The following is a 27448-nucleotide window of genomic DNA, read 5'->3' as shown; positions in this document are numbered from 1 at the left end:
TAGTCCCTTAGCAAAATAAAAACAAAGAAATTAAAAACAAAGACTCAAGGACTCATCAAAAACACTAAGAATAGAAAATGTAAAAGACTCAAGGACACTTAACTCAAAAACTACTAAGACACAGGCTTATTTGGCAATAGTGGGACTCCCTTAGATAAACCCCTTTGAGCCTACATTAAGCCTTTTCTTTCATTACCCTTAAAATCCTTAACCCCCGAACCTTAGTATAGTTACAATCCAACCCTTTGTTCTAAAAACTTAGTGGAGCTATCTTTTGGGACTTTACTTGAGGATTTAGCGCAAGGATGAGGATTGAGAAGAGGTGAAAGTTCAAGTGTGGGGGTAGACTTGTCCATGAAAAAAAAAATATATATGTGAAAGCCGTGAAAAATGAAAAAGAAAAGAAAAAAATTGTGTACGGCTAAAAAGAGAAAGACAGAGAGAAAAATGTTTATGGATTTTAGTCCCCCATACTTGGTGAGTTTGGAGATTGTTTTGAATTGAAGGCCTACTAATGAAAAATTTGGCCTTTGTCCAATTCACAAGAGTTCAAGGGAAGTTTAGAATGAAGGTTGGGCCCAACATGAAGACATTAGGCCCTTTTTTCTCTTTTTATTTATTTATTTTTTTTATTTTATTATTATTTTTTTTTGAATCTGAAAATTCTCAATTAATCATAAAAATTCCAGAAATTAATATTTGTTCAAACACATATGTCAACTAGTTCATAACCAACGAAATTCAAAGCAAAGGTTACAAAGGAGAATCGGATTACACCGTGAGATGGGGATGGTGATGAACGATTGATGTGGTGGTCTCTTGAATCTCGAAAGCAAGCTTCAAGGTTGGAGATGGATGATGGATGCTCACGGCTATGCTTCTTCTCCCTTGGCCTTGCTTGAACTCGTGGAGATGACTAGAGGATGGAGAAACTCACGGCTATGCTAAGAAGATTTTCTGATTTTTTCTAAAGTGTAAATTGTATGGGGAGAGGAACCCTTCTCAACTTCAAAGAGGTGGGTATATATAGGAGCACGACTAGGGTTCACAAAGCAATCAGAAATTTCCACATAGCTTCCACCAATAGGAATTCGCCAAGTAAGCTTTGTGATGTGGTCCATCTAATCATAGAATGCCAAGTAAGCCTTGTGATGTGTTCCAACCAATCATAATTCTCTAAAATACCTCCCTAATATTTAATTGCCGAATTTCCTTGAAATTATTCTAATTTTCTTCATGAATTTCGGCCAACATTCCTTTAGGGAATTTAGGGATGAATCTGGACGCCTTTTGAGCTTTTCTTTGGTGCACACATATTTTCCTTCCATAAATATCTCCCTTGAATCTCTCTTTGCGTCATCTCCTTGATTATTTCTGATTTTTCATGTTGGCAATCACACCAATTTACTCCTCCAACAATATTTCTTTCCATAAAAATCTCCCAAGAAAATCTCCTTTGATTTATTCCACGTGAAATTCTCAATCAATCACCTTAATTCCCACGTTGTCACCTTGTTTTTCCTTAAGTATTACACGGCAAATTTAATCCCCAAGGAAAATATATTTTCTTTTTTTTAAAAAAAACTCTTCCTTGATTCTCTCCTTGCCATGTCATCTTCATGAAGCTTCTCGTTCCATTTATGAACTCAATTCAGCTTATTTATTCCAAAAACCTGAAAATAGAAGCTTTCTAAAATAAGAAATGGAAACTTTCTTAAACTAAAATGGAAACTTTCTAAAAATGGAAAATAGAAACTACAAAACGGAAACTTTCTACAATTAGGAACTTTCCCATTCGAATAATGGAAACTTTCCTAAACAGAGTTTTATTAAGGAAATAACGCAGAAAATATAGGGAAATAACAGTTAAAACGTCACATTAAAATGCTCCTATCAAATTAAATGTTGCTTATGTGAGATTGCTTGATTGATTTTCGATTACAGAAAACTTTTATATGTATGTGTTCTTTGGTGGCCAACTTAGGATATATGCATGTAATTGGAGCTAGATTTAAGTAGTGAAGGCTTTGGACAAAAGTCAAAATCAATTAAGGAGGATTGCAAATAGGTGAACTTATTCATAACTAGGTTGTGCACTTTGGTTGACATCCTTTCTTTGTTCTTCATGCGTTGAATGTGTTCTTGATTAGCTAGCTTTCTAGACTATGATTGCATGTTCAATAGGATTGATTTAGGTGCTTTCACTTAGATTAATTATTCAAGGAAAGTAAAAAATGGGAAATCGTTTGCTTTCTAACGTTTCACATGGTCAACTTCTTTCTCATGACATAGATAATCAACTATAAGAATTGTAATTTGATTTCATTCATATGACTGTGGATTTGATCTTTATTCCTTGCGTTCCACCCATGTATATTTGTTTTTACATTTTCTTTATTTTATTTATTTAATTTCAATTTAATAATTCTCAAATCCCCATTTTATTTAGTTATTTGTATATATTTTGTAAATATTATACTTTGCATTTATTTTAATTCTTTATTTGTTTTACAATGACAGGTGTACCCTCAATCCCCGGCTAGAACGATCCTTACTTATTCTATACTAACAACTACATGCAGGGTTAAACTATGCGCTTGCTTTGAGCGTATCACAAACCCAATTTGATTTAGAGTACAAATTTAGGTTTTCCTCAATTGAAAGCCCAACCCTAGAGTTTCAATTTGAGCATCTGGTGGGTGGTGTAGAGACTGCAGATCTCTAAATCATGTAGGTTCCATGTGTCCTTTTTTCTGCATAACTCTATGACAGTACAGTGGGGCAATAGGTGAGGCCTCATTGAATGGTGTTGCATCTTTATTTGGTGCATTTCTATCGATGCTGGTTTTTAGGAAAATATACCTCCAGCCATATCCTCTTCCCTACTTACCAACCTACGGTGTCAAGATGTTTTTTAGAGAGACCAAAGATTTGTTATCATTAGACCAGTGAAGGAAAGGCAACAGATTGTCAATGTCCCTTCTGCATCAACCTGTTTGATTGGGATATTTCAGATTTGAGATGAGAAGGAAGATAGTGGGGAGAAACATATACGTCATGCTTTGCCTTTGTTTAATTGACACACTAAGAACTTGGATATGAAGTGGATCATGGAAGAACTTGTAGAAGTACAAGTGACTGTAGAAACGAAAGCCAAGGGTGTTTGTGGTAGGCATCGTGATAATTGTGACAAACCATAAGCAAGAAGCTTCAAAGAGAGAACCTATAACTCCCTCTTTCACTAGTACTGCTCTTGTCCCACCTCTTAATGGGAAAGACAAATGTAATATGTGATTGAGGCTAGTAATTATATAATTAGTGCGGCTATGTCGTGGAAGGTAGCATGGGTAGGGCTTTGTACCACAATTGCGTTTATTGACATGTCTTGCTTGTTATTACATTGGAGTGATGTTGTTGTACTAGATACATGCTTTTCTATCTAGTTTTAGTAGCTTGAGTAAGTGTGGAATCAAGTATGTAATGAATTTGATTACTAGATATTTTTTCTGCATTTAGGCTATACATACTACCTATATTACAAGTCGCCAAGCATAAACAACGACCTCGTAGACGACAGCATGACATGATAAGCTTCGCTCATAGCATGCATTACTTAGACCGACACACAGGTACCTTGCCATGGGGTCGGCCGATATCTCGCTGGGTGGTCATCCTCGCTTGCTTTCCAAAAGCCTTCAAATTAAGCAATACCATATAGTATCTCACATCAAAAATGTGTAAATGTGTGGTGGTGAAGATGAAGGCATCCAAGAATTATCTCAAGTCATTTCTAGTCTAAATTATAAAATGCTGATAAATGTAGAACTTCTTTTGAGTTATCCAAGTAAAAATGATGCACCAATGGAAAAGCCTACTGATGAAAAGATTATTCAAGGGGTAACGAATATACCTAATGATGATGATGATGATCTTGATGACATTTGTGTTTTAGTTGTTGTTTCTCCAAAATAGGCATTTCAAGCAATAGTGACCTTAAACAAAGTGAAAAATATATATCAAATAGAATATGCACTCCAAAAGATCAAGGATGAGTAAGTTAGGCTTAAGGAAATAGAATAAGCAAACGACTATAGATGCATACTTCGAAAAAGAGAAGAATTAAGAAGTTGAGAACAAGAAAATGTTTTATAAACTTTTATATGTCATTTTTTTTATGATATCAACAACTTGTCTTTGTGAATTGAACTCACGGCCTCTCAACTTTTATCATTTAATATAATTATTAATTTATATATTCAATGAAAATATAAAAGTTTAAAAAATATTATTCTCTTATGCATTTAGTAAGAACATTAATTTAATACATTAGCTCAATCAAGACCGAAAATATATAATATTTAATATTTATTATTTATGAGCGATTATTAAATTTATCAAAATTTTACTGTAACATGAAAATTCTTCTACTTGAGCAAAATTCTAGATCTGGGATCGATTTTGATTTTATCATATTTGCCAGAATCGGAAAGCTTTTTTTGGTTCGGTTATCTATTGTTTTCATGGCTGTACACATAGGGGTCGTCAACGAGCCCATTCATAAAGGACTTGGATAAGGCCGTGCCAGGCCGGGCTTTTATATAAATAACAAGATCCAAGCCCGTCTATATAAATCGGGCCCGGCCCGGCTTAAGTTTATAAAGAAAATCTTTAAATTTAATATATTTTTTTAAGGGATTTGGAAACCACTTACCTAAGAGGCTCACCCCCACGCCCAGTTCTATTTATTGAATTAAAAAGGAGAAACATACAAAAGGGGAATGTAAGCTTATACCAAATCCATTCCCAATTACAACTTATAACAAAAATAAACCGAAAAGAATTTACAAGTTAGGACAATAGAACCCCAGAATTATATATATGTGTGTGTATTAACCGGCTACTTCTAAAAATATATAAAATATAGATATGTATTTTATATATATATATATATATATATATATAGAATATATAAAAGTATAAATATATGTATCTAATTAAGTAATTAACTATATTATTATATAATATCTATTAACTTATGGGCCGGGCCTATGGGCTGGGTCAGGCTTGAAACCCCTAAACAAAGCCCGAGCCTCTATCCACCAGGCCTGGCTTTTTGCGGGCCTAAATGTGGGCCGGGTCAGGCTTTTACCCGTCAGCCTTTGCAAGCCTCCAACAGCCCATTGATCAGCAAGCCAAATGATGAGACCTATGTACACAGCAAGAAAACACATTGATGAGATCTGTTTGCAGCAACTTTCTTCGTTCTAGGGATGATGTGACTGAACTTCTTCTTCTCCTTCTTGTGTTGCAGACATAATCCCATTCACACGCATATTCTAAAGCATTATGGGGTTATTGGGTAAGCCCACTTTGGGACCAGTTTCTTCGGTTTTATAGAGTTAGGAATATGCAAAACCGGAACTGAACCGCCAATTGTAAAATAGTTCGGCTCTTGTAAAAATGAATGGTTTCTATACGAGGAATTGAACCGAACTATCAGTTCTAGTTTGGGTCAATGCAGTTCCACTGGTAAATTCTAAATAACTTGACACCGACAATTCGGGTTGGCGCAATTCCACAAGTTCCCGGTTCAGAAGTCCTAGGCCTAACAAATTCTGAACATACTAACCTTAAGAGCAAGTTCACCCGTTGGGTCACCAAATCACCTACTATATATTCACTACTTTTTAGTGTATTTTCACCCTCTGGGTCACTGGAACAGTGTATTTCGTGCCCTGGGTCAAGTAAGAACATTAATTTAATACATTAGCTCAATCAAGACCAAAAATATATAATATTTAATATTTATTATTTATGAGCGATTATTAAATTTATCAAAATTTTATTGTAACATGAAAATTCTTCTACTTGAGCAAAATTCTAGGTCTAGGATCGATTTTGATTTTATCATATTTGCCAGAATCGGAAAGCTTTTTTTGGTTCGGTTATCTATTGTTTTCATAGCTGTACACATAGGGGTCGTCAACGGGCCCATTCATAGCGGACTTAGATAAGGCCGTGCCAGGCTGGGCTTTTATATAAATAACAAGATCCAAGCCCGTCTACATAAATCGGGCCCGGCTCGGCTTAAGTTTACAAAGAAAATCTTTAAATTTAATATATTTTTTTAAGGGATTTGGAAACCACTTACCTAAGAGGCTCACCCCCACGCCTGGTTCTATTTATTGAATTAAAAAGGAGAAACATACAAAAGGGGAATGTAGGCTTATACCAAATCCATTCCCAATTACAACTTATAACAAAAATAAACTGAAAAGAATTTACAAGTTAGGACAATATAAACCCAGAATTATACATGTGTGTGTGTGTGTATTAACCGGCTACTTCTAAAAGTATATAAAATATAGATATGTATTATATATATATATATATATAGAATATATAAAAGTATAAATATATGCATCTAATTAAGTAATTAACTATATTATTGTATAATATCTATTAACTTATGGGCCGGGCCTATGGGCTGGGTCAGGCTTGAAACCCTAAACAAAGCCCGAGCCTCTATCCACCAGGCCTGGCTTTTTGCGGGCCTAAATGTGGGCCGGGTCAGGCTTTTACCCATCAGCCTTTGCAAGCCTCCAACAGCCCATTGATCCGCAAGCCAAATGATGAGACCTATATACACAGCAAGAAAACACAGTGAGGAGATCTGTTTGCAGCAACTTTCTTCGTTCTAGGGATGATGTGACTGAACTTCTTCTTCTCCTTCTTGTGTTGCAGACACAATCCTATTCACACGCATATTCTAAAGCATTATGGGGTTATTGGGTAAGCCTGCTTTGGGACCAGTTTCTTCGGTTCTATAGCTTTAGGAATACGCAAAACCGGAACCGAACCGCCAATTGTAAAATAGTTCGGCTCTTGTAAAAATGAATGGTTTCTATATGAGGAATTGAACCGAACTATCGGTTCTAGTTCGGGTCAATGCGGTTCCACTGTTAAATTCTAAGTAACTTGACACCAACGATTCGGGTTGGCGCAATTCGACAAGTTCCCGGTTCAGAAGTCCTAGGCCTAACAAATTCTGAACATGCTAACCTTAAGAGCAATTTCACCCGTTGGGTCACCAAGTCACATACTATTCACTGCTTTTTAGTGTATTTTCACCCTCTGGGTCACTGCACAGTGTATTTCGTGCCGTGGGTCATTCTGGATCACTTTCTGGGTCACCATGGTGACCTGCACAGTGTATTTTGTGCCCTGGGTCACGGGCACAGTATGTTTTGTAACCCAGAGAATGAAAATATACACTAAAAAGCAGTGAATAGTAGGTGATCTGGTTACTCAACGGGTAAACTTGCTTTAATGGTGTAGGCGGTGTAGTACTACTGCCTCTAGAGTGGAGGGTGGAGAGGGATTTTTAAAAAAAAAAAAAAGGTGATTTGATGGAGTATAAAACAGCAAGTACATATTGTAGTAGTAGTAGGGCTTTCATTTTTCTCAACCTGTTCACGCTCTCTCGCGCACACACACTCCCTACTCCCAGTAAGGGGCAGAGGCAGAGGCAGAGGCAACATAGATTCCGATCTCTCTGCCCCCACCTCCTCCTCTATCTCCTTCCCACCCACCCGGTAGGCCTCCCCCCCTCCCCCGGTATATATTGGTGTTGCTTCTTGTTCTTGCTGGGTATCACTAATATTTGCTTCTGAATAATGTATAGCGTTATTGGATGGGACATGCTCATTTCATTTCAGTTGCAAGATGTTATGTTATGTTAATATTATCTCAATCAATCATTTTTCTCAACTGTTTTTGTTTATGTTAACAGCAAGTAGTCGAAATTGTGTGATGGGAGAGAGAATTCCTCCTGGGAGTTACTTCCAGTATCCCCCTCCCGGCGTCCCTGCATCTCCACACAGGTCTCCGCTCCCTTCTGGAGATCGAGAAAGGTTTAATCTCATCTCAATTTGAATGCCATTACATACTTGTTGTTTGATGTTGGTGGTAGTCAAGAATTTGCATTTCAGTCGTGCAATTCATTTCAAGAATTGGGTTGTTTCTTACATATTGTGATTGTACAGAAATTGCTATTGGGATGTTCACCTGATTGTTTCTGATGTTTTCCAAGGAATGAAAAGACAGCAATAAGAGGGTTTCATAGAAAGAGGCAGAAATTTGTAATTGAAACTCAAAATGAGCTTGTATTTTTTGAAGATCACTGCTGTTGACATGCTGTATGTAAAGCTCTCATTGTGTCATATACTTCCCTCATCCATCATGTGATTCATGTATGCGTTGATCCGGAGAAGATGATAATTGAAGGCATCAAGAGAACTGGAGTCTTGCATTATTAACTCTATAAAATCCGTACCTTTGAGACGTGGCCATTGACATGTTTTTGACTGCCATTTAGAGAAAACTGACTAGTAGATTGTTAATGGGATCTAGATGGCATTGTGTATATTTTATTTGGAGTGGGATAATCCATTCTGTGTTGTCATTGGAAGCAAATATTAGCAACAATGGTTGGGATTCTGAGGTAGTGGTTAGGGTTCAAGTTGTTGTCCATGGAAATATATTTCTCATGGGATTAACTTTGGCTCGACTTGTTGTTTATTGCTTGGTAAATAGGGTACGTTTTGGAAAAAATGTGTTGTGTGTGTGTGTTGCAAAATGCTGCTTATAAGTTATAACATCAAATATTTTTTGTCAAAATCTTATTACTTCAATTGGTGTTTGTTGAATGTTGAGAAAGTTGGAAATAATTCCCTGCCAGTGTATTTTGGTTAGATGTGAGGGAGGAGTGTAATTTGTGGATAGAGTTCAGTTCTGGGAATCCTTATAGGCATCAGTTTTCTAAGTATTCAGAGATTGGTTAATTGCCATCTTCTCAAATTGTAGTGTTGTTGTTATTTAGTGTCTTTGTTATATTTTTTATGTAATTGGCTTTATTAGTGCTTCTTCTTTTCTTCTTTCCTCTCTCTCTTTTTTTATTTTTATTTTTATTTTTTTGTGGAGTTCTTATCCACTGTGTTCATTTTCTTGATCATTAATACTCAGCTGGTATAATTGCAGATATTTGGCTGAACTTCTAGCAGAGAAGCAAAAGTTGGGACCATTTGTGCAGGTTTTGCCGCTATGTAGCAGACTTCTAAGTCATGGTTGATATTTATGTCTACAGTTCACCCCTATATAGTAGATTCCTATGTTTTGGTCCCCGTTACATTCTATCTAATTTGTTCTTTCGTGCCAGAGATCAGAAGGGTGTCGGGCTTCAATCAAACTCTTGCAGATCATGAAATACTTGAGCGTGAAAGTCCATACAGATCATTAGGTCAACACACAAATGGTAGACCAATGGATTTGGAGGGATGGTCAGGAATGCAAATGGAGGTAACACTAAACTTTTCTCTGATACTTATTTGTAATTTGGTTGATGCCCCCAATCCCCCTTTTTTCTTTCACCATTTGGTTGCCATTTTTACCGTTTACTTATAAGGCGGCTATTCTTTAACAATTCAAGTTTTAAGGATGTAATGTTACCTAAGGCTGGCTGTAATGTTATCTAAGGATGCAATGAGTGGATTGTAATGTAAAATATAATAGTTTGATCTATAGTGTGGCATGGTTCTAATATGATGCCATTGATAGCATACATATATACTAGTTGTAGACTTGTAGTTCAACTCACCTGCTTCATATAGTAAGCATCTTGGCCTTATAGATATAGAATAATGGGGCAAGTACTTAACCCCGTTATGAACTCATATTTCCATGCACATGTGCTCATAACTAAACAGAATAGTCTTTCATGGAGTATGCCTAAGCTTTTCAGAAGCTTGGTGGGAAGAGATAGCTTGCTTCTGTCTTAAGTGATTGTATGTCTGAAGATGGGATGCTAAATTCTTTCCTGCAGGAAAATGGACATATCCAACGGATGGTCCCGTTTCAATCTCCTTCGATGGTTTGGCCTGGGGTGCAAGGAATTCCAACCACTCCTATTGTAAAGAGAGTTATTAGACTTGATGTTCCGGTGGACAAATATCCACATGTAAGCAGGGATCTCTTAGTTGATATAGAGTTTGATTTTGACCCCTTTTTTTAAGTTAATAATTTTGCTCCAAGCTTGGCAGTACAATTTCGTAGGCCGAATTTTGGGACCACGTGGGAACTCCCTAAAAAGAGTTGAAGCCATGACAGAATGTAGGGTGTATATCCGAGGAAAGGGTTCTGTGAAGGATTCGGTAAAGGTAAGGGTTCTTTACAACAAATTGCTTGGTATGAAAATGTGATAAGACTGGAGCATATTAGTTGGAATAGATGTGTGAAGATTAATTTTATTTTCTTAGCTATATTCGTTTAGAGAGTTACCATATCTTTTATGCTACAAAATAGTTTTGAGTTTAGAAGAACTATAGTCATATGACCTGATTCTTACCTTGATTATTCTCATAGATCTTATGCTGAATTCAACAGCATGGCCAAGCCATAGGGTCTAATGACTTGTATATTCTTCACTACATAAATTAGCATCCTTTTGTGTCAACATTTGAATGACGATGAAGTAAAACCATTTTGGAATGGCACCATGTGTGCCACAACTAGAGAGAGTATCGTTTTTCAGATTTCTTTAATCTTGGACCAGAGATTTGCAGACTTTGTTAACAAATTATGTTTTTAAAAAAAAGTCATGGATACAGTTTTCAATTTCTTTGATTTCATTACGCTGCTTGCACATTGATACCTTTTCAAATTCTGATGATCTGTCTCTGATCATCTATAGGAAGAGAAATTAAAAGAAAAGCCTGGATATGAACATCTTAATGAGCCGTTGCATGTGTTGGTGGAGGCTGAATTTCCCGAAGATATAATCAATGCTCGCTTGGACTATGCAGTGGCTATGCTAGAGAACCTTCTCAAGCCTGTGGTATGGATAGGATTATTGTGGAGTTATTTCTCTTTCATTCATTTCTCTGAGTAACCTGTTACTTAATCTCTTGCAGGATGAGTCTTTCGATCACTATAAGAAGCAACAGCTGAGGGAATTAGCTATGCTTAATGGTACATTGAGGGAAGAGAGCCCAAGTATGAGCCCAAGTCTAAGCCCAAGCATGTCACCCTTTAACAGTACAGGAATGAAACGTGCCAAGACAGGAAAATAGGTCATATGCATATGCTGATGATGAAACATGTTTAATCACTGAAACCTTAGCATATGACTCATTGAAGATCACACGGCATCTCCATAATGTTGACTGTGTTGACAAGCTTACGGTTGAATTGCTTATGGACACTTTGACGTCTCAGATGGGTCAACTGGCCCTTTAGTTCCGGGCAATATGCTTCTACATCCAGTATGATATTCTTTTATGCGCTATCCCTTAGAACATGGAACACATTATTCTTTAGCTATTGCAGCTTAGCCCCTAACTTATAGGCACTCATTTAGTGGTTTATGATTCGCCAGTTCCTTGTATGTGCAGAATCCTGCACAAATGCTTATATGCTCACGCTCAAAATATTATTGAAGTTTCAAATAGATTTGTTTTATTGGGGTTGCCATTTTTTTTCTGTCAGCCGTTAGCTTATATTTGTGAATTTTCTTCCATGCTTTTCAGTATGCAGACTGTTATATGGTTCGCACTCTGGTTGTGCAAGCATTTGACATCAATTGGCTACTATCCACCCTTTCTCAGTTAAGATTGAAGGCGACTCGTGTAATGTGAGGGATTGTACTAGTTCCAAACAATCTGAGCTTCAAGGTAGTCCTTAAGCATATCCCCTAGACAAAATGACAGCTAAGGTCGGCTGTGAGCTTTGCCTTCCTGTGTTAAAAGCAATGTACAAAGTTTCAACTTTGGAGGACAGAAGATGCGACAACTTAAATAAGAGATAACATTCCAGTCATGTTCAGAGTACAAGTTTTCCAACCTGCTAGTCTCTCATGCACTTTGTCACTCTAGAGTGGATCACAGGCATGCCCAATTGCCCAGATATTTTACCAAGGTGAAGCACAAATCCTCATCTCAAAAGCCATCATTGACCACCAAAAAAAAAAAAAAAAAAACCTCTTCTAGTATTATTAGGCAACTAGTAATTCGTAAATGATAGATTTTTCAAAATTGACACAGTGACCATATTACTACTCACCAGTCTCGCCTAATTCTAGAAGAAAGCTGGCTTTTGAGGGATTTTTTTTTTTTTTTTTTGGGTCAATGATGGCTTTTGAGATGAGGATTTGTACTTCAACTCTTACCAATGAGCAGAAGTAATTCGTAAAAATCTATCAAAATTGACAGATTGACCGTGCACGTAATTTCCATGCATTTCTTCAGCGCATCAGTTTGAGTATTTGGATGCCTCAGAAGAGAGGAGGATTTCTCCTTGCACAAGACAAGAAGATGAAGGTTTTCCCCTTACCTAAATCTCATAGTATCATTCCAACGGTGAAATGTCAAATAAATCTCCCATTGAAATTAACTTGAAAAATGGTGGAAGTGCACACCGAGTAATTTGAGCTTAACTAAGCTGCTGAATCTCAAACAGAACCTAGATTCTCAATAAAGCTTCAACTTGTAATGGGTTCAGTGTTAAGCCAACCATCCGTTTTATAACCAAATTTATCATAGGGGTTCAGTGCTACAAACACACTCGAGAGTTCCAAACTAAAAGAGCAAACACTTACTAGGCCACAATCATTTTGAGAATGCCCGTCTGACCTTTTTTACTTCACTCCACTAGTCTCCCCTCCCCACTTCCATGGTGCTTCACAAGTAGTCAGTTGTATTGCAAAATGGAAACGATCGTTCCAAAACTAAAGGCCACATGATTTGGCTAAATGAGGGGAAAAAAAAAACACAGCCTTTATTACTGAGACATAAACAAGCAATAGCAGGTTTTTGTAATCTCCAGTCAATGTTTCTGCCGTCCAGCAAGACATCTTCGACAGCCAAATTATAATATCTCTGATTTTCAGATTACTTCCAGACTAAACTATTAAATGCTTAGGAAATCAATCTTTTTATTTTAAGGATGCACAGAACAGTATGCTATCATGCTTGCTTTTAATAAAACGGAGCAAGACATCAGAAAATTTAATTCCTTACTAAAGTAGCTTACAATTGGTCTAGCATTAAAACACTCAATCATACGTTTATTGACCAGTCTCACTGGTATCCCAAGAAAATGTACAACACAATAGTTCCAATCCATAATCAACCAACAAGTATATCACTGCCTTGATTCCAGTACCAATATAATTGAAGTTGCTTCCTTTTTCCAAACACACACAACACACAAGACCTATTACAGAAAACATTGCTCCACATAGGCAAAGTGATTGGAAAAAATGTCTATGAAGCACACAAGTTTATCTCATGATTCTCATCCAATTAAGCCGAGCCAATGAAAAGAAGATGGTGTACTTATGGCCTAAAGTCTCAGAGCATATCAAGATGCCTCTTCTTGGAACAAACTCCAAACCACGTGTCAAGACTTTGATGTCCATCAAACATTAAATTCAAAATTCAAGGCAATATACAAACTTTCAATGGGAATCTCAAAACGCTCCACGTAAGTGGTAGTATCATTTCCTTAACTCACAACTCATTTGAAATGATATTCCAAAACCAAACAAAAAGAAAAATCATCTGGGCATATGATTACAAATATTACAGCTGACAAAATCTATCTAACCTCAATCGAGGACACCAACTTGTGCGGTTGGTTATCAGGAGACTGAATATTTCAAATACAAAAGCCATTGACCTGCAAAAAGTCCAGATACAAGATCTTTACTGGAAACATAATTGGATAGAAACATCGTCCACTCAAAGGGGCAGAACAAATGCTCAAATAACCGAAAAATAATATCAAATAAAATAAAGAACAAGGAGGAACAGAAATATGACTCATTTTTCGTTGCTAACATTTATTTTGGACAAGGACAACGACGTAATCACAGCCATTGTCATGCAGCTAGACTTGCTTTTTATGACAGAGTTTTATTTCTCTTCATCAAGCTTCCCAATCATAAACCTCCTTTCTCTTTCAAGCCTAAAATGCACTGACCTAAATAATTATTCTAATTATTCTTTCCTTCCTCCACTCTTCTCACAAAAATTTCCTCAACAAATTTTCCCACCAAATTCCTCTTTGTGATACTACTTTCCCCAGCAATTAACTGCGACAGTCACAGATATGGAGTGTGGATGTGTACAAATGATGTAAACACAAGATACATTCAATCCTTCTCATTTAATCTTACACAGTAGGTAAGAAGGACAGACAATACTCCAAATATCACCGGAGTCTAGATTTCACAAAGGAAAACAAAAAGCTACTGTAAGATAGCTTAGAAACTCAAAATATCTCAACTTGTATTGATCAAGAGCGCTCTGTCTGGACAAAGCGGTCCATCCCTTCTATGGTAGCTTTCTAATGAATCTCTTAGTATTTCAACACCTAACTAAATAAACTCTTCTACTATTGTTAAATGTTATTGAATGATTACCGTTACAGAGGTATCAACACTAGAGTTGTTCATGAAAACATAGCTATGCCCCAAAGCCAATTCTGGAAGGAAATATATAGCGCAGATAGGAAAAGATGATAGGCACACACCTTGACTATATGAACTAGGTATATCAATCCCGGAGACCAAGTTCAAGCTCAAGTTCATCATCTTCTTCAAACAACTTCAAAAGACGAGCATACTGCTCTTCTCGTTTCTTCTTTTGCCATAGCTTAAAGAGGAAAAAGGATAACAATCCAACTACTACAAGTCCAAAAGGTATAAAGGCCAATGTAGACCCATTTCTGCTGTTGGAGGGAGCATGACTCGTAGGATTTGTACTGTTTTTTCCATCATCAGAAAACCCTGAACCAAAAAAGGCCCAAAAGATTAAACATGAGAATACAATTAGATAATATAATTCTTTGCCACCTAGAAATAAGTGAGTTGCAAGGCCCCGGAAAGCAAATAGCATATCTAATAGTGATTGAATCAAGAATAAAACAGGTTACCAACACCAATGTAAATCGAAATATGGGATGGAATGGAAAGTTTGAATAATTGAGAAGTTGATGAGAGATGCCCAACCTGGAATGAATTGTAGGAAAATTGTACCCAATAACAAGAGCGAACTCAACGATCTGCAACCTGAAATTTCACTCATCTCTCTCTCTCTCTCCCTCTGTGGGCCACTTTCTCTTTTTGAAACTTTTCGCTTTGGAGAGATCGCTGGCTCGCTCGATCTTCCTCTGGCGTTTTTTGTTTTTCTAATTTTTGGCTCTTGTTTTTTTTCGGTCTCAATTATTTTTGGCTTTCCAATTATTACTTTTTAGAGGGAACAACAAGTACCTCACGGGTAAAAGAAATGGGAAAGACTTCGGTGCGTTAATGCACCCATGCGTGATCTACGTGGCAAATAATTACTGGTACGCTTGGATAGTAGGCCCTGCAGGTGCAACTGGTTACCTGAAGATCCGGTCATCTGACCGTTTGGAGCATTTGAAATTCGAAACCAAGGTGACCGCTTCGCCCATCTCTCTCTGTTCTTTGTTCTATCTCTTCCCCATCTCTCTCTGTTCTCTCTTCCCCATCTCTCTCTATTCTCTCTCTTCCCCATCTCTCTCTGGCTCGATTTCTCTGTCTCCCCTCATTTATCCTCTTTTATCTGAAGCATCGAATCGATGGACAACACAACAAAGGGTTGCAACAAGGAAGGGACTCGAGCTGATGAAACACGAACTGATGATGAAGTGTTCAACGATGTCCCAGACTACAGAAGATTGAAGGTTGAAGACGTGAAGGCTATGACGTTTAAGACAGTAGAGGACGCGGAGAGGTTCTATTCTGCATATTCCTTGGCACTTGGCTTTGGATTTAGGAAGGATACCAAAGGAGAGGCTGAAGGTACGATCCGGAGGAGACAATGGCTTTGCAACAAGCAAGGGACTTGAGCTAAAAAGTGGTTCGTACTGGACGGAAGGGGTCGTACTCCTTGGAAAATTACAAGGGTAAATTGCAAGGCTAAGTTCAGGGTCAATTACAACGAGCTTGTAGGAGCTTATGTGGTGAAAGCCTTTGTTCCAGAGCATTCTCACGAGTTAGCAACAGGAAACCAGACTGCCTTCATTCGTTCGCATTGAAATGTCGGCAAATCAGACTTGGCCCGTGCAAATACAATGTCTAAAGTGTCAATTAGACCTTGCCATGCGTATGAGTACATGGTGGAGTAGGCGGGGGGATATAAGACAGTGGGATTTACTGAGAAGGACCTATACAACAAGCTTGACCAACAACGGCGCACCACTTCCTTTGAGAGTGACTCCGAAGGCGCACTTGCCTACATGAACGGTCTGGCAGCACAAGACCCATACTTCTACTGCAGGTTCAATGTAGATATAGAAGACAGGTTAGCAAACATGTTTTGGCGAGATGGGCATGCATTTGTTGATTTTATGTGTTACGGGGATGTGCTGATCTTTGATAGCACATACAAAACCAATGTTTACAAAAAGCCATTGGTTTTGTTTGTTGGGTCAAACAATCATCGGGGAAGTATTTTGTTTGGTGCTGCTCTTCTTGTCGATGAAACAGTGGAGACATACACTTGGCTGTTGCGTTCGTTTTTGGGTGCAATGAATGGGAAGATGCCAATAGCTGTACTCACAGATGGAGATGAGGCCATGCGTAGTGCAATTGAAGACGTGATGCCACAAGCAAAGCACCGTCTTTGTGCTTGACACCTTTCCAGAAATGCCAACACTAATTTGAAGTGCGACGAAAAGTTGAAAGTTTTTAACAGGTGCATGAGAAAATTCCAAACTGTGGAGCAGTTTGAAGTAATGTGGCACGACATGGTGGAGAAATTCGATCTCCACAACAGTTTCTGGATCAACATGATGTATGAGAAAAGAGACAAGTGGGCTCAAGCATTTTTCAGGAACCATTTTATGGCTGGCATGAGAAGCACGCAAAGGTGTGAGGGCATGAATAGGTTCATCAAAGACTCTATTGGGAGCGGCATGAAACTAGTCAAAGTCGTTCCGAGGATGGACCGAGCACTCATGAGATTGAGAAACAATCAAGTAAGGGATGACTTTAACACTATGAGCTCAACCCATGTTCTCGAAACTCACCTAAAAGACTTGAAGAATCATGCAGCTTCTATATACACATACGATGTGTTTAAGTGGGTTAGGAAGGAGATCAGGAAGGAGAGCCAAGCCACACTACGACAGGGACCAGAGTACTTTGAAGATGGGCACCGTGTTTACACAATGTCAGCTTACAAGCAGCCTAATTTTGAGCACAAGGTAGTTTACTACCGTGGGAAAAACACTGAAAGTGCAACAGACCCGATCATGGTATGTTCTTGTAACATGTTTCAGTATAGGGGAGTCCCATGTCGTCACATGTTCACAGTGATGAAACACGAACACATCAATGAGATTCCAAAGTCATTGATTGTGAAGAGATGGTCGAAGTCTGCTAGAGATGTGTGTTCAATCAAATATCCGGAACAAGATATTTCCAAAGAAGCCCTGGAAGTTAGTAGGTATGGTGCTATGAGTGTTGATTGCAACCGAATGTGTTTTTATACTTCCAAGTCGGAAGCAGGGTACAACATGTTGAAGAGAGAGGTAAATAGACTGACAACAATAATGGAAGGGTTGTTGAGAGGCTGTGAACAGGTTCAAAGTATAGCTACACCGAAGAGTAAAGGTTGTGTTTTAAGAGATCCTATCACCGCTAAGACCAAAGGCAGAGAAGCCAAAAGCGACAAAAAGTATGAGCCATCCAAACGACCGATTACTTGTAGTTATTGCAAAGGTCCTAGCCACAATACTCAGACATGTGAAGATAGGAAGGAGAAAGAAGCTGAGAAGAGAGGCGGCAAAGAAGGTGAAAAGACAGGCGGCGAAGGAAGCAACACTCGGAATGCAACACCTGCGAAAAGATCCATTCATTGTAGTAGATGCAAAGGTGATGGGCACACATATTGTACATGTAAAAAGGTGACCTCATTTTGAAGTAGTGAGTAGAGATTGTGATAATGATCTTGTGCCAATCTTAGTGCTAGTTGCAGGTCAAGTTCACCTGACATTTGTAGTGATTTTGTAGTAGTGCCAATCTTATATGTTATTGTATGGTCTACTAGTCAAAGTATTCATATCTCACAAATCGTGTAGCCATTTTCAAAAAAAAAAGGAACAGTTTCCCACCTACTAGTTGCTATCACTTGGTCTACTTGTTGCTATCACTTGGTCTACTTGTTAATCAATACAATTATGGAAATAGATGTAAACCAGGTTACCTATCTGTTTTTGGAGCAAATACATATACGCACTTAAACTCAGTGGTCTACTTGTTTATCATAACTGTATTGAAAAAAAGATAAATAATTTAATCTTTTGTGTACATCCTGTGGCGCAACAACGTACCCAATCCCCCATTGACATGTAGAGTGATGTCGGCCAAAAGTAATGACCCTACCTACTAATTACTGTCGGTGGTCTACTTGGAGACTGATAGTGTTAATGCTCAAGTTCGGCGGTAGCCGACTCTTTGTTTAACGCGGGTCCGGTGGGCCGATGGCACAATTGAGACCCACACCCGGGTGTCTCGTGCTAGGTTCTTGGCGGCCCACACCCGGGCGGATGGCACAATTGAGACACCCAATCCCACAGCCCGAGGGTCAGACCAGACGAGCCGTTCCCATCCACCGCAGGCCGCCAGTGGAGATGCCGAAGGTAGCGGAGCCGACCTCGTCAACCCTGCCAACCCCGCTAACCCCTGAAAATATGAGTAGGAAAGTTTTTGTAGCCGCTGAGGCATAAATATTTGATGTAACATTTTGGATATAAATGAAACTTTGGAACCTAAGCTCTTATACTTTGGTTTTTTCTTTTGTTTGTGATGATGTATGTACCGCTAGAGGTCTTGACAATTTCGTTTTTTGGCCATGAATGAAACATTAAAGGAATTAAAATTGGTCCAAGTGCACAATGTAGCCGATGTAGTCCGCTGACTGGCGTTGCCAGTTGCCCCAGTGCTAGACTTGGTAACAATGGTTTGAATAATTCCTCGTTTCATTGATAGCTGTCTGAACAACGTTTACAAAAGCGGGGTCGTACCCATTGGGTAGCTTCCCTTACCTAAATATTGAACAAAAATTTAGCTAAGTCAAGATGCTCTTGGGTAGCGGAATGACTATTTGTAGTAATACCGAAGGTGTTCGGTATTCCAAGGGTGGGTCGTTGTGACGCCATCCTTGTCCATTAAGTAGAAGGTGCCTGGGCTAACGACCTCTACAATTTTGTATGGACCTTCCCAAGTTGGGCGGAGTTTTGTTGGCGGTGGTATGACTTCTTTCATTACGCAGTCCCCCAGTTGGAGGTTGCGGGCTTTGACCCTGGTGTTGTAGAAACGCGATACCCGTCGCTTGTTCTGGAGATTGCGCAAATGGGCTGCGTCTCGCATTTCCTCTAGGAGATCCCTGTCGAGGTTAACGCCATCGCTGTTGGTCTCGGGGCAGTAGCCTTCTACCCTAGCGGTTGATTGGGTTACCTCGATAGGCAGGACAGCCTCAGTTTCGAACATCATACAAAAGGAGGTTTCACCTATGGCGGAAGTTGGGGTTGTTCTGATGGCCCATAGAACTTCAGGGAGCTTCTCCGCCCACAAACCCTTGGCCTTGTCGAGCTTCTTCTGTAACAGTTTCTTGATTATCTTGTTTGTCGCTTCGACCTGGCCATTGGTTTGGGGGTGAGCGACTGATGCAAAACGCATCTTGGTGCCCAGGTTGGAGGTGAAAGAGATGAGTTCCTTATTGTTGAACTGTGTGTCGTTGTCTGTGATGATTGCATGCGGGACACCGTAGCGGCAGTAGATGTTCTTCCAGAGGAAGTGAATTACCTTGGCGGTAGTTATTGCCGTCAAAGGCTCCGCCTCTATCCATTTGCTGTTGTAGTCGATGGCGACAATGATGTATTTGAACTGACCTTTGGCAGTTTGGAATTTTCCCATCAAGTCTAGGCCCCACGTTGAGTGAATCCAGGGGCTGACGATAACCGACAGAGGTTCCGCCGGGGCATGTGGAAGATCAGCATATTGTTGGCATTTGTGACAAGATTTTGATATCCGCCGGGCGTCATCACCAAGCGTAGGCCAAAAGTAGCCTTGTCGCATTGTGCGATTAGCCGAGGATCTGGCGCCTGAATGATTTCCGCATTCTCTGCCATGTATTGTTGCCAGCACGACCTTTCCCTCCTCTGGGGTTAGACAGCGAAGGTTAGGGTGAGTGAATCCTTGGCGGTAGAGTTTGCCGCTCTGCATGTTGTAACGGGTTGCTCTCCGCTGGAGCTGTCGCGCCTTGATCTTGTCCTCTGGCAACGTCCCGTTGCGCTTGTACTGAATAATTTCGTCCATCCAGCTAGGATTGGCCTCAATGTTAAAGATCTCCGCCAGGGTTTTTGTAATACTTGGCCTGTCCAGAGACTCTACCCTTGTGTCCGCTGGACTCTGCTGTGGCTGGGCGGTTGCCAGTCTTGCCAGTGAATCAGCCTTGGCGTTCTTTTCCCTGGGGATTTGTGTGATGGTGTGGAACTTGAATTTTTTGAGCAGCATCTTGGCGTACCCTAAGTATGCCGCTAACTACTAGTCCTTGGCCTGAAAGCTGTCATTGACGTGGTTAACGACCAACTGAGAGTCGCTGAAGATATTGACACTGTCGGCCCCTGAATCAATGGCGAGGAGTAGGCCGGCAATGAGTGCCTCATATTCCGCCATGTTGTTAGAAGCCTTGAAGTTAAATTTCAACGCGTATTTGACGCTAAGCCCCCTGGTCCTGTTAAGATGATTCCAGCGCTGCTGGCCTTGGCGCAAGCGGAACCGTCCACGTGTAGGTTCCAGTCCGATTGTTAGGGAGCCGGCTCCTCGGCTGTCACAATTTCCGTTCCGGGCGGTACATCAATCTTGGATTCGGGCTGACGCTGTGTGAGCTCAGCGATGAAGTCTGCCACCGCCTAGCCCTTCATGGCGATTCTTGGTTTGTAATCTATGTCAAACTCACTGAGCTCAATGGCCCACTTGCTGAGGCGCCCCGAATGTTCAGGGTTTTGCATTCCCTATCTCAGCGGTTGATTGGTTAATACATGGATTATGTGGGCCTGGAAGTATTGGCGGAGGCGTCTGGCAGCGACGATGAGTGCGAGAGCAAGCTGCTCCAAGGGAGGATACCGTGTTTCTGCTCCATTCATGCCCCTACCGGCATAGAACACCGGGAGCTCGTCGTGGCCTTCTCGTCGGACGATGGCACAACTCACCGCTGACTGTGATACGGCTAGGTAAATGTATAATGTTTCTCCTTGCACAGGAATGGAAAGGAGTGGAACTGCCACCAGGTATTCTTTTAGGCCCTGGAACGCCGCCTGGCACTCTGGGTTCCAATCGATGACCTTCTTGTGGGTTGTCTTAAGGACTTTGAAAAATGGGGCACACCTGTCGGTCAGTCTGGAGATGAATCGAGACAGGGCGGTTAGCTTGCCCTGGAGGCATTGGACGTGCACCTTCCATTCCAGGTCCTTTAAGTTGAGGATGGCTTGAACCTTGTCAGGGTTGGCCTCGATGCCCCGCTCACTGACTATATACCCCAGAAATTTGTTGGCGGTGACGCCAAAGAAACATTTTTCCGCGTTAAGGCGCATGCCGTAGGCCAAGAGGATGGTTATTATGATTTTTAGGTTTGCCAAATGTTCGCTGGCCTTTATACTCTTGACCAACATGTCGTCTACGTAGACCTCAATTATCTTGCCCAGATATTCCGCCAACATGGCGTTCATCAGCCGCTGATAAGTTGCCCCTGCGTTCTTCAAACCGAAAGGCATCACATTGTAATAATACAGGCCTTTGTCGTTGGTGAAGGCGGGGTGCACTCCTGGTCGTCGGGATGCATCCTGAAGTAGTTATAGCCGGAAAAAGCATCCATCATGCTGAGAAGTTCGTGTCCAGCGGTTGCATCGACCAGTTGATCGATGTGGGGTAGTGGGAAACTATCTTTTGGGCATGCCTTGTTAAGATTTTTGAAGTCGATGCACATCCTCCACCTGCCACTAGCCTTTTTAACCATAACCAGGTTGGAAATCCACTAAGGATAGATGACCTGGCAGATGAACCCAATGCCCTGGAGCTTGGCAACCTCCTCTCCTATAGCACGGTATTTCTCTTCGTCGAAGGCTCTGCGTTTCTGTTTGATAGGGTAGAAGGATGGTTTGATGCTCAACTTGTGTGAGATGATTTCAGGGGAGATACCTGGCATGTCTGCATATGACTAGGCAAAGACCGTAGCATTGTCACGTAGGAACTGAGTGAGCTCCGCCGCCAGCTCTGGGTCCAATTGAGCGCCTATGCGGACTATCCGCTTAGGGTGCTCGTCCGAGATGCTGACAACCCTCAGTGATGTTTTTGGGTTGATCGGCTCCTTCCTCACGTACTTCTTTTCGTCTTCCCTGGGGTCCCCAAAAATGTTTGGTGGCGGTGCCTGACTGCCTACCGCTAGGATCTCATGGCGGCGGGTTGATTGTGCTATAGTAGTAGAATAACACTCGTGTGCCAACTGTTGACTTCCCTTGACACAGCCTGTGCCGTTGGGTGTGGGGAATTTCATGAGCAGCATGTATCCGGCGATGATGCACTTTAGTTTGTTGAGCGCTGGCCGACCAATGATGGCGTTATATGAGCTGAAACAATCGAAAACTATGAACTCCGTATGTACTTCAGCCATACATGGACTAGTACCGATAACTACCCGCATATAGTCAGAGCCCGGCGGTTGCGTAACGTCACCGGAGAAGCTGAGCAGTGGTTCATGATCTTGGAGCAATTTTCTGTTCCGCTTGAGGTCGTTGTAACAACCACTGAATATAACGTTGACAACAGACCCGCTATCAACTAGGATTCTTCCCACTTACATTTTGCCCAGAATAGCGTCGATCAAGAAGGGATCGTCATGGGGAAGATGTACTCCGCGTTCCTCCTCCTCTGAGAAGGTAATAGGCTCCCAACCAGACCTTGGGAGTTTGGCGGATCTTTCGTAGCGGATGTTGCAGATTTCCTTTGGGTGATTAGCTCGCGCATAACGCTTTCTATCTCTGTGGGACATGTTGGTGATTAGAGCACCTCCGTTGATTGTGTTGATGCGGCCCATGGTCTCAATGTCGGCGATCACAGGTGGAGGTTGGCGTACCTTGAATTGCTCCAGCTTGCCATCACAGTACAAGGTCTCAATGGCTGTTTTGAGGGCGTTGCAGCTGTTGGTATTGTGACCGCTATCCTCGTGGTATTTGCACCACCTGCCGGTGTTTCTTGGCTTTCCCGTTTTTGGGTATTTTCCCGGGGCAGCGGTGAGATCTGATCCTTGCACTGATTGTATATTTCTTCATACAAGGCAGTGAGGACTGTAAATACTGCATACCGCTGGGAAGACTCAGTATGTTTGTTGCGGTTGTCCCCATGGGATGGGCGGTTTCCCTTGTAGTGCTGGTCCTTCTGCCGCTTATTCTGGTACTGGCCCTGCTGCCACTCCTGCTTCTTGTCAGTTGGCGGTGTGTTGGAGGTTTTGTTAGCGGTCCCCTGCTGACTGGAGAAGGGTTGTGTCGACTTTGCTAGTGCTACTGGTGGCGGTGGGGTTTCTCCATATGTGATGAATTCTGCTTGGGCATGAATGACCGCCTCACTCATGAGGTGGTCGTATACTGCATTTGGATGATTGTAGTTGAGGTGATAGAGGAATGGCTCTTTGAGGAGTCCCTGCTTAAAAGCCGCCGAAGCCATTGTTTTTATCAAGATCACGGCACTGAGATGCTGCCGCTCGCCACCTTGTGACGAATGCCTTCAGTGTCTCCTCCGTACCCTGCTTGACGTTGAACAGTCGGCTTGTATTGTGGTGCCCGGCGGACAGTAGGATGAACCGGGAAAGGAAAGCGTGCGATAATGCCTGGAATGAGTCAATGGATCCTGACGGCCATTCGAAGAACCAATTCATTGCCTCATTGTCCAGCGTTTCGCTGAACAAGTGGCACAGGGTGGCGTCATCGAATCCCTTATTGTTGGTGACTTTCTTGAAGGTGTCCATATGGACGAAGGGATCAGTCTTACCGCTGTAATGTGACATTTTTAGAGTCTTTGCATACGCTGGTCTGACGGCCAGCAAAATTGCAACAGTAAATGGTCCTGGCCTGGATGCAAAAAGTGGATTTGAAGTTGGTGCTGGGGTGCCTGATTCCGCCTGGATTAACCTTTGTTCCAACTGCTGCATCCTTTCCAGTATTTGAGCGGTTGCATCGCCGACGGGGTCTAGCCGGGTACTCCGCTGAACTGATCCTCGCCTGGGAGCGGGTGGGTTTCCCTCTGTTCTTGCCCGAGGTCTCGAGCGGTGGGTGTGCAGTGATGACTCTGCCTCATGTTCCAACATTAGCTGGGGTACAGGGGGTGGTCCCATTCCCGCTAGCTCTAGTGGGTGGAGCGGGACCTGCATATGCACGACTGGTGCTGGTACCAATGCCCCGGTACCAGGTCGGCTGTGCCTGGTGTTTCGTGACTGCTCGCTTCATGCCGGGTTGGCGGTTGCCTCCAGCGTTTTCTTTAGCTCATCAAAGCGGGACACAAGCATGGCCACTTGCTTTTGGGCCTCGGCCTTTTCCTTGCGTTCTTGTTCGCGCTCTCTGTTCACTTTGTGAAGATCTGCCAGTGCCAGCTCATACAGAGAGGCGAGGTCTTGGCCTGGCGGGCGGCTGCTACTTGGGTTTGTCTCACCGCCGGGGTTGATAGGGGTGGTGAATAACGCGCGGTTGATGCCTACCGCTGGGTTGGTGGGTTGGGGAATGGCGGATTGATCTGCCTGCTCTTCAGCGTTCCCCTCGCTACCGTTAGTCACGGTGATTGTGGCGGGATGACCTTTTGTTCAAGGATTCCCACAGACGGCGCCAATGTTAATGCTCAAGTCCGGTGGTAGCCGACTCTTTGTTTAATGCGGGTCTGGTGGGCGGACCACTACTCCAAGGATTAGATGACTTCCGTTTACTGCAACATGAGAGACAGGGCGTCAAAGGGAGACCGCGTTGGGCGGTCTTCACTTCTCCGATGCCTAAGTCAGTCACTGTACATGGGCAGCATAACAATAAATGAGTAGTAATTGCGTAATTAATGAGGAGAGAGGAGAGAACCTTTTATAGGTAAGGAAGAGGTTGATCTTCTTCTTGTTTTCGATGTGGGACTGATGTGCTTCGATTCCCAGCGTCTGGAGCTTCTGATGCTATCTTGACGTGGCGCGTCGGCGGTGATATGGGGGCGGTCCAGGGCTCGAGCGGTAGCTCGCCTGGCCGTGCCTTCGCAGGTCACCCCCTTGGTGGGAGTCGGTACCTCTGGCGGTACAATGAGCGTGGCTCATTATAGCTAATTATGCTCGTTCTGGCACATGTAGGTACAGATAGTGATCTTAGAAAAAAGGTAAACATCAGAGTTAGGTCTACTTGTAAGCTTAATAGTAAATTGGAAAATAAGTAAACATATTTCAATTACGCTTTAGAGGTGGAGTTATCCTATTGCAATAAGGAAATCAACATACATCATCCCTACATCATATGACATTATGTAAGAGATGATGTAATAGCTAACTTGCATTGATTTATAATTCCAATATAGTAGTCCTACTTGTAAAGGGCCTCTAGGCGTCACAATGAATCTTCATTAACGTTGATCTATATGTCTCTTAGAGTTTAGGATTATGGTTTAGGATCATGAAGCACAAGTATCCTCCTACTTGTAAGGTTTGCCTCTAGAAGTCACATCTAATGATTCATATGCTATGGTCCATTATTTTGTTCCTGACGGTTTTAGGATCATCAAGCACAAGGAACCTCCTACTTGTAAAGGGTTTCGCCATAGAGATTTAGGGTTTTTGGATCATCAAGCACAAGTAACCTCCTACTTGTAAAGGGTTTGCCCCTAGAGATTTAGGGTTTTTGGATCATCAAGCACAAGTAACCTCCTACCTGTAAAGGGTTTGCCCATAGAGATTTAGGGTTTTTGGATCATCATGAAGATTCATTATGTTGATCAATTTTATAGTCCATTATGGTTTAGGAATATGGTTTAGGATTATGTTGATCAATTACATAGTCCGTTATAGGGTAGGATTTAGGATCATCAAACACAAATGCATTTTTTTGGTTTAGGGTGTAGGGTTTAGGGTTTAGGGTTGACACTTGAGGGAAAACCCTAAATTGCCCAAAACCATAAATATCCACAAAGACCCTAGTCAAACCCATAAATATCCAAAACGCAGCCCCTCCTGTTCAAGGCGGCAAAACCAAGGCGGCAAAGCAAAATTTTGAAATTTTGCCATCGAAATTTGAAACCAAGGCGGAAAAACACCTTAAATCCCATCGATATAAATCACACTCCACCCTTCTGCTCTGTTCTCTTCACACAATATAAATTGATTTCCACCCTCCTGCTCTGTTCTCTTCGCACTCCACTCTCTCATGTTCTCTTCCATGGCAAAGGTTTCAGCTAACACTAACTCTCTCTGATCAGTGGCTCAATGGGAATGCCCAGAACCATCAAAAACTGTTGTTTAGGAAGTCTGGAGGAAGGCTAGAAAGTGTTCATTTTAGTTTGCCAGAAGTAAGTAAGCTACTATTATTTCTCTATTTTGTTGACTGCTTTCATTTTGTGTCTCCCCTCTCATAGCTGAGAATCATGTATATTAATCAACAACAAGAAGATGGTCTACTTGTATTGTTTAGTAGTTGGTATACTCACAATGAAACAAAGTAGTAAAGATTTGGAGGTTCAAATGAAGATGCACACCACCTGTTCGATTAAATGCTCAACTTCGAGATGTGGCTATTGCTTTGATGATTACTCAACCTATTCGATAATTGTAATTGTTAAAAATTTCATGGTTGTTTTGACAGGTATTATTGGTCCTTTCACTGTGGTGTGCAAGATGTCTTCACTGGAAGAAACACCCCCCATTGTGAACTGGGATCAGAAGAAGCCTAGTCTTGATATTGCAGGTAGCCTTATGGTCCCCGCATTAGATGAAAAGCATAAGCATATCTCTGATGAATATGAGAAGGAAGACGACTCAAAGCCAATACATGCGCACACATGTTCTGCTGTTGAAGAAGGATTTTGCATCCATATCACCGATGTCACTAAAAGACCATGCGACACATGCGCACACCTGTACAACGTTGGTCCAGACAACAAAAAGAGATGCAGTTGTATCTTATGCCACTGGGAAGAGGAACAAGATGGGAATGCCAATATCACCTCCCTCAGGTTATTGGTGGTGGCCTAGTGACTCTGAATTCTCTCCAGATATTGATGATTTTCACCAAGCAAGTGTTCTGTGGATGTGAATGTACTCTCCTTAGATTGTTTGTGTAATCATTTTAATGTTAGAAGCTG

At 41.4% G+C, this 27448-nt stretch overlaps 2 protein-coding genes across 2 annotated transcripts; both read left to right on the top strand.

Annotated features, from left to right (window-relative positions):
- The first annotated feature begins 7454 nt into the window (after positions 1–7454).
- On the top strand, positions 7455–11534 carry LOC112175371 (KH domain-containing protein At1g09660/At1g09670). The gene is made up of 8 exons (XM_024313043.2): positions 7455–7595; positions 7793–7913; positions 9040–9125; positions 9218–9357; positions 9881–10015; positions 10098–10214; positions 10748–10891; positions 10968–11534. The coding sequence occupies exons 2-8, from the start codon at positions 7813–7815 to the stop codon at positions 11124–11126; spliced, it is 882 nt and encodes a 293-aa protein (XP_024168811.1). The 5' UTR covers positions 7455–7595; positions 7793–7812; the 3' UTR covers positions 11127–11534.
- Positions 11535–16827: 5293 nt separating this feature from the next.
- LOC112177920 (protein FAR1-RELATED SEQUENCE 7-like) lies at positions 16828–18003 on the top strand. Its single transcript, XM_024316158.2, has one exon. The coding sequence runs from the start codon at positions 16828–16830 to the stop codon at positions 18001–18003; it is 1176 nt and encodes a 391-aa protein (XP_024171926.2).
- The last annotated feature ends 9445 nt before the right edge of the window (positions 18004–27448 follow it).

This window comes from Rosa chinensis, chromosome 7 (genome assembly GCF_002994745.2).
Source record: "Rosa chinensis cultivar Old Blush chromosome 7, RchiOBHm-V2, whole genome shotgun sequence".
NCBI classification, from domain to species: Eukaryota; Viridiplantae; Streptophyta; class Magnoliopsida; order Rosales; family Rosaceae; genus Rosa; species Rosa chinensis.
This window is presented reverse-complemented; position numbering and strand designations above follow the sequence as displayed.

Excerpts from the sequence above, each read along its gene's own strand:
- LOC112175371 (XM_024313043.2), top strand. The coding sequence starts at position 7,813 with ATGGGAGAGAGAATTCCTCCTGGGAGTTACTTCCAGTATCCCCCTCCC. Across the intron at positions 9,126-9,217 it reads TAGCAGACTTCTAAGTCATG|AGATCAGAAGGGTGTCGGGC; the intron begins GTTGATATTTAT and ends CTTTCGTGCCAG. Across the intron at positions 9,358-9,880 it reads GGTCAGGAATGCAAATGGAG|GAAAATGGACATATCCAACG; the intron begins GTAACACTAAAC and ends TCTTTCCTGCAG.
- LOC112177920 (XM_024316158.2), top strand. The coding sequence starts at position 16,828 with ATGGTGGAGAAATTCGATCTCCACAACAGTTTCTGGATCAACATGATG.